Source organism: Diceros bicornis, chromosome 2, assembly GCF_020826845.1.
Source record: "Diceros bicornis minor isolate mBicDic1 chromosome 2, mDicBic1.mat.cur, whole genome shotgun sequence".
In the NCBI taxonomy this organism is placed as follows: domain Eukaryota; kingdom Metazoa; phylum Chordata; class Mammalia; order Perissodactyla; family Rhinocerotidae; genus Diceros; species Diceros bicornis.
In genome coordinates this window covers 3,929,443-3,942,144 of record NC_080741.1, presented here as the reverse complement: position 1 = coordinate 3,942,144, position 12,702 = coordinate 3,929,443, and the positions used below count along the sequence as shown (strand labels likewise).

The 12,702-nt window shown below is 42.2% G+C and overlaps 2 protein-coding genes across 12 annotated transcripts in view; one reads left to right on the top strand and one right to left on the bottom strand.

Moving 5' to 3' along the window:
* MED12L (mediator complex subunit 12L) overlaps positions 1-12,702 on the top strand; it is a 327,766-nt gene that overhangs the window by 186,324 nt on the left and 128,740 nt on the right. The gene's annotated exons all lie outside the window — the stretch shown is intronic.
* GPR87 (G protein-coupled receptor 87) lies at positions 2,853-7,101 on the bottom strand. Its single transcript, XM_058568150.1, has 2 exons — positions 6,948-7,101; positions 2,853-3,976 (listed from the first exon to the last, which is right to left on the bottom strand). The coding sequence occupies exons 1-2, from the start codon at positions 7,099-7,101 to the stop codon at positions 2,934-2,936; spliced, it is 1,197 nt and encodes a 398-aa protein (XP_058424133.1). The 3' UTR covers positions 2,853-2,933.

Genomic DNA, 12,702 nt, shown 5'->3' with positions numbered 1-12,702 from the left:
TTATTTATTTATTTTCCCCCCAAAGCCCCAGTAGATAGTTGTATGTCATAGCTGCACATCCTTCCAGCCGCTGTATGTGGGACGCGGCCCCAGCATGGGCGGAGAAGCAGTGCGTCGGTGTGCGTCCGGGATCCGAACCTGGGCCACCAGCAGCGGAGTGCGCGCACTTAACTGCCAAGCCATGGGGCCGGCCCTAAAATTTATGTTTAGATTGTGCTCTCTACGTGTAATTTTGCCTTAGTTGTTTAATCTAAATTTCTAGATTTTCCTAGTTACCATTCCCTCGAAGCTTTAGTTGAGAAACAAAATACTGATATACTGTTTGGAGATGAGAATAAAATGTATGAATGGTATAATGAATATAACAGAGGTAGTAGTACACACACCAAAGATATTCTACAAGATCACTTTCTTTGCATGGAAGTTTTATGAAGAATAGAAAAATTTCTTTTTGAAATTATCTGAATTTATGTTTCTCATCTGCATAAAAGGAAGAATAACTATGTTATTTATTGCTGCCTTGAGAGGATCCTGAAATACTGAATATAATCGAAATGCTCCATAAGGAATTTTAGATTTCAAATTTCAGGTTATTTCCAAATTATCATTAATTTAAAAAAAGCAATCAAATGGAATTCTTGTTTTCTTCCGTATTAATGGAGTATTTTGTGTTTACTTCTGACACTAGCATGATATTTTATATTATTCTTATTGATGTTATTTTACTCATATGAATGATTCATTCTTAGTTGGCCTAGATTAATAATTTTTTGACTGTAGTGTGGACATTGGTGTAAAATATAAGCAGCATGATTTTGATATTTTTGTAACATGGCTTTTAAAAAAAATGGGGATAATGCTTTCTTTTTTTTTCTGTCATTGTTTTCAGATGTCCCATTGATTTAATAATGTAATTTCAGAGAATAAAACTGCCATCACATTAAATGTGCCCACTAACTATACAGCAATCCAGTTGTAGAAACGTTAAAATGGGGTTGAAATATTTTCAAGACCTCTTAGAATCGAGGCCTGAAGTAGAGGAATAAGTGAGCTCTGGGGTAGAGAAGTGTTTGGTGAATTCCACAGTATGAAATGGAGCCATTCGATGCTATTATAGATGGTAGGTTCTTAGTTTTTGGGTTCTAAGGTGACCATGCATCTAACAGCACGCGTGCACGCACGCACACACACACACACACACACACACAGACTGAAGTGGGTAGTAACGTTTCTGAGAGATTGAACTGGGAGCTGTGATGCTGTGGAGAGAAAGAGGGGAAGGAGAGAGTAGGACATGTGATCTGAGGGCGTTTTCCCAGCTGCAGTCTTACTCCTGCTCTTTATGTAGGGCAGCTGTAACTCATCCTGATATTATGGGGAGGGTGGAGAAAGGAATTAGCTTTCAAACTGTCTATTCCCATTAGCTGCTCTAAAACATGGCTATCTTACCCTAGCTACTGCACACAATTGGGGGGGGGGTGGCTATGCAGATGGCCAAGGGAGGTCATGTTAATTCATGTGCTGGAGGCCCGTGGAGTATGGAATTGGAATCTCGATGGAGAGATGGACATTTTGGTAGAGGTCCTCGGATAATTCCTTCAGCCCCTTTGCGACCGTCCCCCGTGCCAGACCTGACTCCCCTCTGGACACTCAGCAGTCCCTGGTTCTGTTCCTGGACCACAGTCCTCATTGCTGGGCTAGGGGGTTCTTGTTCCTTCAGTTTTGCTCACTTTAGCTTTTTAGAGTTTTGCAGATTGTGGTCAAGAGTCTGTCTACCGTACTGTTGTGTGCGAGTGTGCTTTGTCTCCTGTGACCAGCGCGTCCTTGTTTTGTCGGCGAGCACGCCCTCACTCCCCTTCCGTGCACAGTGCTGGGAACAGACCAGGCGCTTGGTCGACGCTCGAGCAGCTGAGGCTTTGAAAAGAATGAAGGCTCAAGGGTTTATATCGAAGAGAAAGAAATAGTCTAAGATTTAGAAGGTTACTCTTGTACTTTTTTGACCTGATTTGTTGAACTCTGTCCTCAACTGAAGGTGTTATTTTAAACTAATGATAGCCCTGTTAGAGGTGGGATATAGCTTAAAGGGAAGACTATTTTACTAATAGTTTTTCTAAAATAAAGATTATTAAATGGCTTTTTGATAAACAACATATACTTGATTGTTAACCAAGCCTTCATATTCCCTTCTTTACCCTTAGCACATGAGAATTTAAATGCCGCGTAGGGGTGTAATCATGGCAAATGTAAGTTCAGAGTGTTTTATCCAAAATCCTCTTGTCTTAATATGCAGTCATATTTTTTTTTGTCTGAAATAGCTGAAGTTTAAAATCATTTAATCAAAACCAATCTTTCAAATATGTTGCTTAAAACATGCAGTTGAACCTTCTCCTGCCTTCCCCCACACTACGCACGTTTTTCTAATGTGCTAGCTGATAAATACAGTCCAGGGATGGTGGCCCAAGTTCCTGGTTCACAGATGGAATGACAGAGGCCAAGCATTCAACCTTTACTGTTTTATCTGCAGTGAACAAGCTGTGTTGAAAACAGCATTTTCTTTCCCAAGTCTTAAAGCTCAGGGTTAGAATTCTGTTCTCTACACTTTCTGTTCTCTCAAAAGTGGCCTCAAAGCAGCCGAGTTTCCTGGACGACAGCTGCAGTGTGCTGACATGGCTGCGGCTTTTTCTGCCTCTGCTGCTTAAACTGAGTCATGAACCCTGCCACTCACCCACACACCACCTCTTGCTTTTATCACTTCTTGGTGTGCCTTAATGTCTTTCTTAGTTCCAGATCATACCCAAATTTCATATCGTTTTAGTTCTCTTTTTATCCATATTTTGATGGGCTCAAGCATGGATAATCAAAAGAAACATTTATTTACACTTTGTACATATTGACTTCAACAAACAGGGAAGGCCTTGTGGCCTTTGGTCCTGCTACACATCAGTGTAATCATAATATATGCGAACTTCTGATCTTCTCACACTTTGCAGGGATCTGATGCTTTCGCTCCTAGTTCTGATATTTGATTTCTTGAATAGCCTTCTTGAAAATGACCTACACATGAAAAAGTAAATTATTGGATCCAAGCACACATTGCACGCAGACAAGAAAAGGGTCATTTCTTTGCAGTAATACAAGATTCTGTGTGCAGAGTCATCTAAAAGTCTCTCTAAGTCACTAAAAGTAAAAGGAATTCTGCACAAGTGATATGGTAGAAAGCAGGTGAAAAACACAGCCACGACCACTCGAATGCTCTGGTTATGTTTTCGCTTTCGGCTTGACTGGCTTATGAACTGCCTGCTGGATTTACGGATGTACCTGGATATGGCTATGTAACACCCGATCAGTATCACCAGCACAGCCACGAACAGGCAGCTGTTGACGTAAACGACTGCCTTGTGCCATTTGACTCCCAAGGGACTTTTAAGTTTCATGCAGTCATGAATATTTTCCTTAGTTGGTTGGCTGTTGGTGAGAATGATGTTTGGCAAGGACAGAACAGCCGTGATCACCCACACACAGACAGACAGAACCTTCGTGAAGGTTAGGCTGTACATGCGCGAGTCCCCAAATGGCTTGACCACCTTCAGGTAGCGATCAATGCTTATCAGCCCGAGAAACACGATGGAGGTGTACATGTTCGCGTAAAATAAGACCGAAGTGTATCTGCAGAGGATGAACTTGAAGTACCAAGGTCCAAATCCTGCGTCGTGGACTATTCGAAATGGAAACGTCAGCGTCATGATGAGGTCAGCAACCACTATGTTTTTGAGATAAAATATGAAGCTGGTTTTGTTCCTAATGTGGAAGAAGATCCACACTGCCAGACCGTTCAGCAAGAGGCTGGCCACAAAGAGAACGAGGTAAAGCACAGGCAGGACGATAGTGTCAAATTCGTTGTTGGCGGTGGCGTTCCTTCCGGGTCCCTCGCTCGAGTTACCGGGGGCGTGACTCCCTGGGCCGTGCAGCTCGTGATCTGTGGGAGAAGCGGGGAGAGGTCACTGCGGTGCTTTCGTGCGTGTCCCTCGCCCTCCCGGGCTCCCTTACAGGCTGCACTGGTGCTGTTGGGCTAGTTTAAAATGTCTTCAGTGACAATTTAGTGCTCTGTTTATTATAATTATATTATAATTGTTAACACTTTGAGCGGCTGAAGAATCAGTGGCTTCGCCCCTACAGCCCCTCCCCACCCAGTGAAGTCCCTTGAGTAAAATGTGGTATTTTTGGTTCTCTATGCTAACCATTTGAAAATGAAGATAAATATGCCAATGAAAATTGTCCTGATTAGATTTTAATTCGGTGTTTCATATCCTTTCAAAGAGAATCAACGGAATCTGGAGTAGAAAATTGAAACTTCACATAACAAGAAAATATGGTTATTCTTTTAGTGCAGTCTTTGGTATGCTCTCTGAAATACCTTTTTTTCCCCTCTCCCTGTCTCTCTCAGTTTTAAGCTGTTTAATCATCAAGAACTGGGAAGTCGGGGGCCGGCCCGGTGGCGCAAGTGGTTAAGTGCGAGCACGGCGCTTTGGCGGCCCGGGGTTTGCAGGTTTGGATCCTGGGGGCACACCAATGCACCGCTTGTCAAGCCATGCTGTGGCAGCATCCCATATAAAGTGGAGGAAGATGGGCACGGATGTTAGCCCAGGGCCAGTCTTCGTCAGCAAAAAAGAGGAGGATTGGCATCGGGTGTTAACTCAGGGCTGATCTTCCTCACAAAAAAACCCAAAACCCAAAAAAAAAAAGAATTGGGAAAGAGTAAAACTAAAACTAGTGGATCATTTTGAATTTTTTGCCCCTGACTTTCTAGTAGTCCTAAAGAAGCTTTAGGGACCATTGTTAGTAATAGAAGCAAAAAGAAACAATTGTTCTTAATATATAAGTTTATTATCAGGGAGGATAATTTGTTAAAAATAATAATAATTGTAGGCTGGTACCTATTTTTATTTGCAAGACTAGATTGTACCAATTGCACTTAGAATATGAAATTTTTGTCCTTTCACTTTTTGGAATTTTTAGTTCGTGTTATTAAAGCCTCTAATCAATGACGTGGTTTGTGGGCATTGCGTTTCCTCGGCAGCCGTAAAAGCGGCCTCGGGTCTCCTGCTGCAGGGAGCGGCGTAGTGCACGGGTGTCCTGCTCGGTGCTCTGCATCCAGCTGCACATCCTTGCTGAGGCCATGCTTCCCTTGACTGCTGCAGCCAGTACCGAGCGCAGTCAGGATGCTAGGACAAGCCTGCTGTTGGGACGGGAGGGTTCCTCTGCCGGGTGACTGTGGCTGGAGGACTCCTCGTCAGTCTGGTCAGACACTCTTCAAATGGTACTGCGGTCGGAATCGTGATCCTCCACCCGCTTGCCCCCCACTCAGGGGTCAATCTGCACTGCAGTCTGCAGTTCCTGCAGGCATTTCTGTCCCCCAGTAAATGTCTCGGCCACACAATTACGTTTGTCTTCGGCGTTTTTTTTTTTTTTTTTTGGAAAACCTACACTGATGCAATTTACAAATGAACTCTTTGGCTTTAAGGTTACAAGGAAGGTCATTTCTGAATTTTTACTTCTCACTAATTAATAATGTTTACTATAATTATAATTATGTTTGAGAGTGATTTTGTTTCAAAGGTAACAGCATGAACTTAGCCCTCATTTCCCTAGGTGACAGGCAGTATAGTGTGTATTTTGGTTCCCTTCTTTGAAGAAGTGAACCAGGGAAGATAGTTTTGATGATTATAATCCAAAAACAGGTTCTTAAATTGCTTCCTGAAGTTTAAGTGTTGGTTCTTCCTGAGTAACCTTGTCCTCTTTCTAATTCTTTCTCTTTTATTCCTCACTACGAGTGTTTTTAAAAACTGGTTTTCCTGGCTTACATATCCTTCACGGGCTGGTAGTCCGTACCTGACCTAACCTGTTAGGATGAGACGCACGGTATTATTAAGGTTTACAAGTTGAAGATGTCTGATTCAGCTGCCATCTCTATTAGTGCTGCCAGTTTCAGATATTGTCTTGAATAGTATCATTCAAGCCTCTTTTGACTTGATGAAGTGTTGCAGTCTTGGCTGCTTCTGCACCACAGGAGCCACATCAGCATCTATGCCAGGAGAAGCTTCTTAAGATGTGCAGTGTTACCTTAAAATACCTGCTTGAATTAATTTCCCCAGTTAAACTATTAGCCGTCGCTTTCGCCTGACCCAGAAGAGAACCCTAAGGGAAGTGGAAAGAGGACAAGTAAGGTTTAATCAGGGTAAGTGGTCCAGGTGAGGGACACAGCCCGAGAAGGGGCAGCGGCATCATCTCCTGAACCGTAGCGTCCCAGCCATGGAGCGTCTCACCCCTGAATGTTGCCTCACTGGATCTGCTGTGTGTACCCATTGTGGAAATGGAAGGATCCATACTCCTCAGGGTTGGTGAGGGATTTTGTGTCTGTTCAGTATATTGTTATAATACTTTAAAGTTTTAATTATATAAACAAGCCGTCTTATTAAATGACAATTTACTGATCAATTATGGTTATTATTAGAGACAGAGTCTTAACTCAGAATGTCTGAAATAGTTCTTACGTATGCCCTGTCTTGTAAAGAATAATTATGGAGCACGAGTGACCTCGTTCCACAGTGGTCCCTGCAGTATTCTGTAGCCTTGGGACAGCCTGGTGTTCAGCTTGTCGATTGTGTCACCCACAGTATTTGCTTCCTTTGTTTGTGTGTGGGATTAACATTCTGGAGGAGAGGGCTTTAATCTTAATGCGGTGGCCTAGGCCTGGGCTGGGTTATTACCTCATTCACAAATTCCACATTTAGTGTGGCTTAAACACTAGTGGGTAAAGCCTGTTATGTGTTCCTTTACGAATAACGTGGTGGCAGAGTGAGAAGAGTGGTTCCTGAGAAGCCGGAAGAGCCACTGTGGGTCCCTCTGGACGGCTCAGAACTTAACGTGGAGACTTTTGTCTGACTGACCGATTGTTTTACAATTAAGTCGGTGTCCTGTTCTTATCTGCCGGCTTCCTCCATCATTTCTTCCCTCCTGTCCCGTTGCCCCAGTTTTTCCGAAGCTCGTGGGTGTGCTCAGAGTGTTCTCCACGCAGTGTTCCTGCTCAGGAACGGTGACCATGGAGGGTGAGTGGCAGTTTTAGTCGTGGTGTTCTTCACTGTCAAGAAAGTGCTTGGCCCAGTTGGGGAACATTTTGAATGACAGGTAGCTTGGTGATTCAATTAAGAAAAGTTAGAAGCTGTTCATACAGTGTAAAGGCCGTTTTCTCCCATACTCCTCGCTTACTAGGATGTCATTCCCCGTGTTATTTAGTGCAGAGCTTGATAAGAGCGATAGCTGAGGGTAAAAATTCCTTTGTTATTCTCTCCTCTGCTCCTCCTCCCCCGGCTCCTGTTAGATTAACAGAGGCAATGAGGTAAGAACTGCAGTTCCACGGTAAATTATCCTTTCGCATGTGTGAGAGAGAGTGGTATTGGGGTATGTGTGTGGGAGTGGGCTATGGATGTCAGTGTCTACATGTAAGGGAGGTTGCATGTGCCTGTGTGTGTTGGCGAAATGCGTGGGATTTGTAGCCAGAGAGAGCAGTGACCACATGTGGCTACTGTATGGGGTGGTGCAAATAAAGGACGTTTTCCTTAGTGCAGAACGGCCCTATTTGACAACGCTGGTTTAGTCGCTTCATGATTTTGTAAACTGGAATAAATAATAGCTGTTTTGTTGGATCTTCTGAGAGTTAAATATTCTGTGAGCGTTGTTTCCAGCACAGTATCTAGTACTTAGTAGGTGTTCACTGTCTATCTTAAGGCATCGCAGTCACGTGCCACATAACATTTCAGTCAACGATTCACCACATATACGATGGTGGTCCCAGGAGATTAGTACCACATGGCCTAGGTGTGTAGTAGGCTATACCATCCAGGTGTGTGTAAGTACACTCTATGATGCTCACACAATGACGAGATCACCTAATGACGCATCTCTCAGAGTGTATCTCTGTCGTTAAGCGATGCATGACTGTAATGACAGTTTGTCTCATTAATGGCAGTCACATTATGAATGATTGAAAGAGTGGTGGAGAATCCTGGTCCTTTTGCTTTTGGTGAAGCTGCATGATTGCTCACTGGGGTGTGTCACTCTTTGTCACCAAGTGTGAAAGTATCAACAATATGTCACTGCTCTACCTGCCAGGGAGGAATGAAACACTGCAGTCATGCAAATCACAGGTGTCCCGGCCATGGCACAGCTGCCCTTGCTCTATCGTGTTCTAAATAGTCACTCAGTGGAGGAGGTAGATGTTGTCTTTGGCACCTTGGTGAAACCTGGTTTAGACTTACTGCATCTGGAAGGTAATATCTACTTTAGTTTGGGTATAAAAATCTTCCCCAAATGTTATTAGTTTAATCTTGCTTGTCCTTTTAGAGATGGTCTCCAGATGAAACAAGCTTAAAACGAAGTGATAGCAAGTTAATTTCCCTCAGTGCTGCCGTCCTGCCTGTTTTCTCTTTTATACCTAATGAAAGGCAAGGACAAATGCTGCTTTGTTTTGTTAGTTGGTTCGGTGGCCGACAAAACACCAAATTGCCACATAGTATAAATGACAGTTATTGATCAAGTAAGATTCTGTTTGCACCTTTTCCTGTGACTTACCTCGTAGTTTTGCAAGTGTCAAGTTGAGCCCCATTCTCTAGTTGTGATGGCTTGTGAGCCAGAATTCGTGTCAGGAAACACTAGGGGGCGAGTGAGGCAAGGGTTCAGCATAGGTTGTTCCTGGTTTGATTTCTGGAGAGAAAAAGAAAAAATAGAAAAAACAGTTGGAAAGAAATTTGAATACACAATATTTTCATCTTTTCAGTTAAAAAAAATACATATATAGATGCATGCCACCACGATTCAGAAAATGCATGCTCTTTGGACGTGAACAGTTGTGTCACGTGAGAGTTGTGTTTTGTGTCTTCTTTTAGCCTGCCATGAAGCGGGGACCGTTTCTGTGTAAGCTCTCCTTCTGAATGCCACTGTGTGGCCGTGGAAAGTTACTTACTGTCTCTGGCTCAGTGTCCTCATCTCCGAAAGGAAAGTGATGATAATCACACTACAGGATTATAATGAGGGTGATGTGAGATAATCCATAAGGCTCTTCCCAGAAGCTGGTCCGAGGATGCACTCGGGATGTGTCAGCTTCTGTCCCCCCATTCTTGGCTTTCACCCCATGCGTATAACTCAGTGCGTGTCGGATGGGACTTACACACAATTGGAGATTGTTTAAAAAATATGTGTAAGGGTGTTTATCAGCTCAAGTGCGTTCAACATCCGATTCTTGTTGTCTCTGGGTTCTATCTCTGGCTTTACCCTAAACAGCTGTGTGGCCTCCGTCAAGTCACCTGACCTTTCTGGAATTGGACTGAAGGCCCTAAAAAATGCCTGTCAGGGTGAACATTTATGTGAGCTTCTCTGTGTTCCTCAAACATAGATTCCCGTTAAGAATGGAATGTCATGTGAACGTTTGTCTTGTAAGTCCCTGTATTTCCTTGTGATAACTGCATTCCCTCCAAACTCAAGCTTTGAGTAGGAGCGAATAATTCAATTGGATGTGAGTGACTGGTGTGTGATTTTGGCTAAATTCCTAAACTCTTGCAAGCTTCGGATTCCTCACTACAGTTTTATAAAGATTAGCTGAAGTCACATATGTATATGATGTTGAATCCTGTAAACACGATTTCCCCGCTCCTCGTTCAGCAGCCGCGTCTGCTCTCTTTTCTCTGGCTCCCCTCAGTTGTCACCAATCAGAGAGAGCAGCAGTCCTGGGAAATGTTTTGGCAAGGGCACTGCTCAGTCCAGTATGTTAACGGAATGGATTTCTGTGGGGAAGTCACACCGTTCTCACGAAATGAAACTGTGTGAGACTTTCATGTCCCCTCACTGGTGTTGCTCATATAGCCTACAGCTGCAGAGAGGCTCCCCATAAGCTCACCCCTTCCAAGCGCAAAGCAAACTTCTGGCTGGGGCAAGCAGTTCCATTTGCCAAGTCAGCAGGGAAAGAGCACTTTGGAGGCAAAAGTACGTTTAAGAATTGTGCCGCAGGTGGAGGGGCACTTATTTCTTTTTCTGTTACTTTGTCCTTCTGTTCCCTGGTATCACAGGAAGTTTAGGTGCTGGATTTGGTAGTCGATGGAAAAAAATGGTTTCCGAATTTTCGTTGATTTTTTTTTTCCCCCCAAATCATATGAGAGTTTAGACCCCCTATCTGTGCCTCACCCTGATTTGCTCCAGTAGGTGGCATACAGCGGGCACTCAGAGGTATTTTTGGTTAATGGAGCACAGACAGTAGTCAGAGCTCTTAGAACCCCTCCTTTTTGGGTGGCAGGTAAGACAGGAGGTGAAACGCTACTTTCTTTTTATTTATTAAAGCTGACTGGGAAGAATGATTGAGGCAATTAACTTTCTAAAATTCATAGTAAACGATCCTTGGATTTCAATAAACCTTTTTTTCTTGAATCTTGCTTCTTGCGAAAACATTTCAAGGAGTTTACCTGACAAACATATCTTTAATTTTGTGTTGCTGTGTTCTCAAGTTATGTGGGTTTCCTCCTCTTGGCTTCACTTATACCTTCCTCGAGAACAAGGATTCTGATACTGCCGACAGCACTGGAGGAAAAGCAGAGTCCAGCAGTGGGTGAGCCACGAGCAGCAGTAAGAGAGATACCAGACTCTTAGCCATTAAGGAGAAAAAGAGATTGGGAGAAGATATTTGCATATCACATTTCTGATTTATATTTATTATTTTATTTTTTATATATATTTTATTTATATTATTATTTCATTATATATATATTTTTATAATTCTGATTTAAGAATTTATATTCAGAATATACAAAGGATTTTTACAACTTCCTAATAAGAAGAAAACTGCCCAATTAAAAAAGGGTCTAAAGGTTTGTATAGACATTCCACCAAGAGCATGTGAAAAGATGCTCCACGTCATTAGTGATTAGGAAATTCAAATAAAAACCACAATGAGATACTATTTCATACCTACCAGAATGGCTACAAATAAAAAAGACAATAACAAGTGTTTTTTTTTTTTTTTTGCTGAGGGTATGGAGAAACAGGAACCATCATACATTGCTGGTGGGAATTAAAAATGATATGGCCACTTTGAAAACAATTTAGTCATTTCTTAGAAAGTTAAACCTAAATTTATCATATGACCCAGCAGTTCCATTCGTAGATATCTACCCAAGAGAAATGAAAACATGCCTATGGAAAGACTTGTACACAAATGTTTGTAGTAGCATTATTCATACTAGCTAAAAGTGGAATCAACCCAAACGTCAACTGATAAATGGATAAACAAAGTGTAGTATAGTCATACAATGGAATACTACTCGACAGTGCAAAGGAATGAAATACAGCTATAATATGTGTGAACCTCAAAAACATTTTGCAAGGGAAAGAAGTCAGATACAAAAGATCACACACCATTTAGATGAAATGTTCAGAAAAGATAAATCTATAGCAGTAGATAGTAGATGAGTGGTAGCCTGGATTGGAGGTGGGAGTGAGATTAACTGTAAAGGTATGAAGGATCTTATTGGGAGAAAAAACTATATTATGATGATGGTTGCGTAACTCAATAAATTTACTAAAATTCGTTGAAATGTCACTTAAAATGGATGAAAATTATGGTACGTAAATGATATCTCAATAAAGTTAAAAAGGAGAAAATAGTATACAGAAAAGAAAAGGAATAGAAACAGGCTAATTGCTAATTCACTGTGCAGTAATGGATGAATTTTCAAGACCAAGGAACAAGCACATAATAAGCACATCCCCTATCCTCTGCTGGAGAAGGTAGTGAAATGAAAAGTCCATTTAGCAAGAGTTCCCCTCCTGAAGGAGGTGAGGGGCACTGCTTAGCGATCTGTATGATTCACTGATGAGTCTATTCTTTTAGAATTGGGTCCGTAGTCCAGAGACCCTAGGTACAAATGATACTTTGTACTTTGGGGGATCCATGTTCCCATTCTCTTAATTCCTATTGAAATTATATGGAAGCGTTGGGTTTTAATTAGTTCAGACATGATATTTGGATTTTCTGGAATCAAACATGAGATGTTTCACTCTCCTCTGCTGGCTTCTGAGAATATCCTCTTGCCTTCTCCATCTCCTTTACTGCCTTCTCTAAATGAAGTGCTTCCTCACTCTTTTGTTTCCTTTTTTTAGAGAGTGTTCATGTCTATGTGGATGCTCAGCCGTCACCTCTTTTCCATAACCTCTCTCTCCCTCTGCCCAGACTTCACTCCATTGTGTACATTGGAGTGTGCGATGTGTCTGTATTCCTCAAAGTTGACATCTCTGAACTTTAGCTGTTTTCCCTTTCTTCAACAGAAGCCACTTTTCCTTTATCCCTGTTTGTGAATATTAGCTTCATCTCTTGTTTGAGTTTAGAACCTCAGTGCTCTATTGGATAGCTCTCTCTTCTTTGCCCCTCATCTAGTGGGTCATTGAGTAGTCTTTCTATTTCTTCTGTTACAATACCTTTCCTTTGCTCTGTCCTCGCCTTGCTCTGTCCTGACCTCCTCTCTAGTCTTTCTGCTTCTTGCTTCATTTCTCCCAAATCTCTCCTGCTGCTTGTTGCTAGAGTCTTCCTTCTAAATAACCATGAGTTATAATATGGTATGGAAATTCTTGAATTACAATTACTAATCAAATATAAGGAGTTAT

What these genes read in the sequence shown, in the direction of transcription:
- GPR87 (XM_058568150.1), bottom strand. Translation starts at nt 7,101, where the DNA reads ATGGTCACCGTTCCTGAGCAGGAACACTGCGTGGAGAACACTCTGAGC. An exon ending in ACTTAATTGTAAAACAATCG is followed by an intron (nt 3,977 to 6,947) that starts GTCAGTCAGACA and finishes CTTCTCCCACAG; the next exon opens with ATCACGAGCTGCACGGCCCA.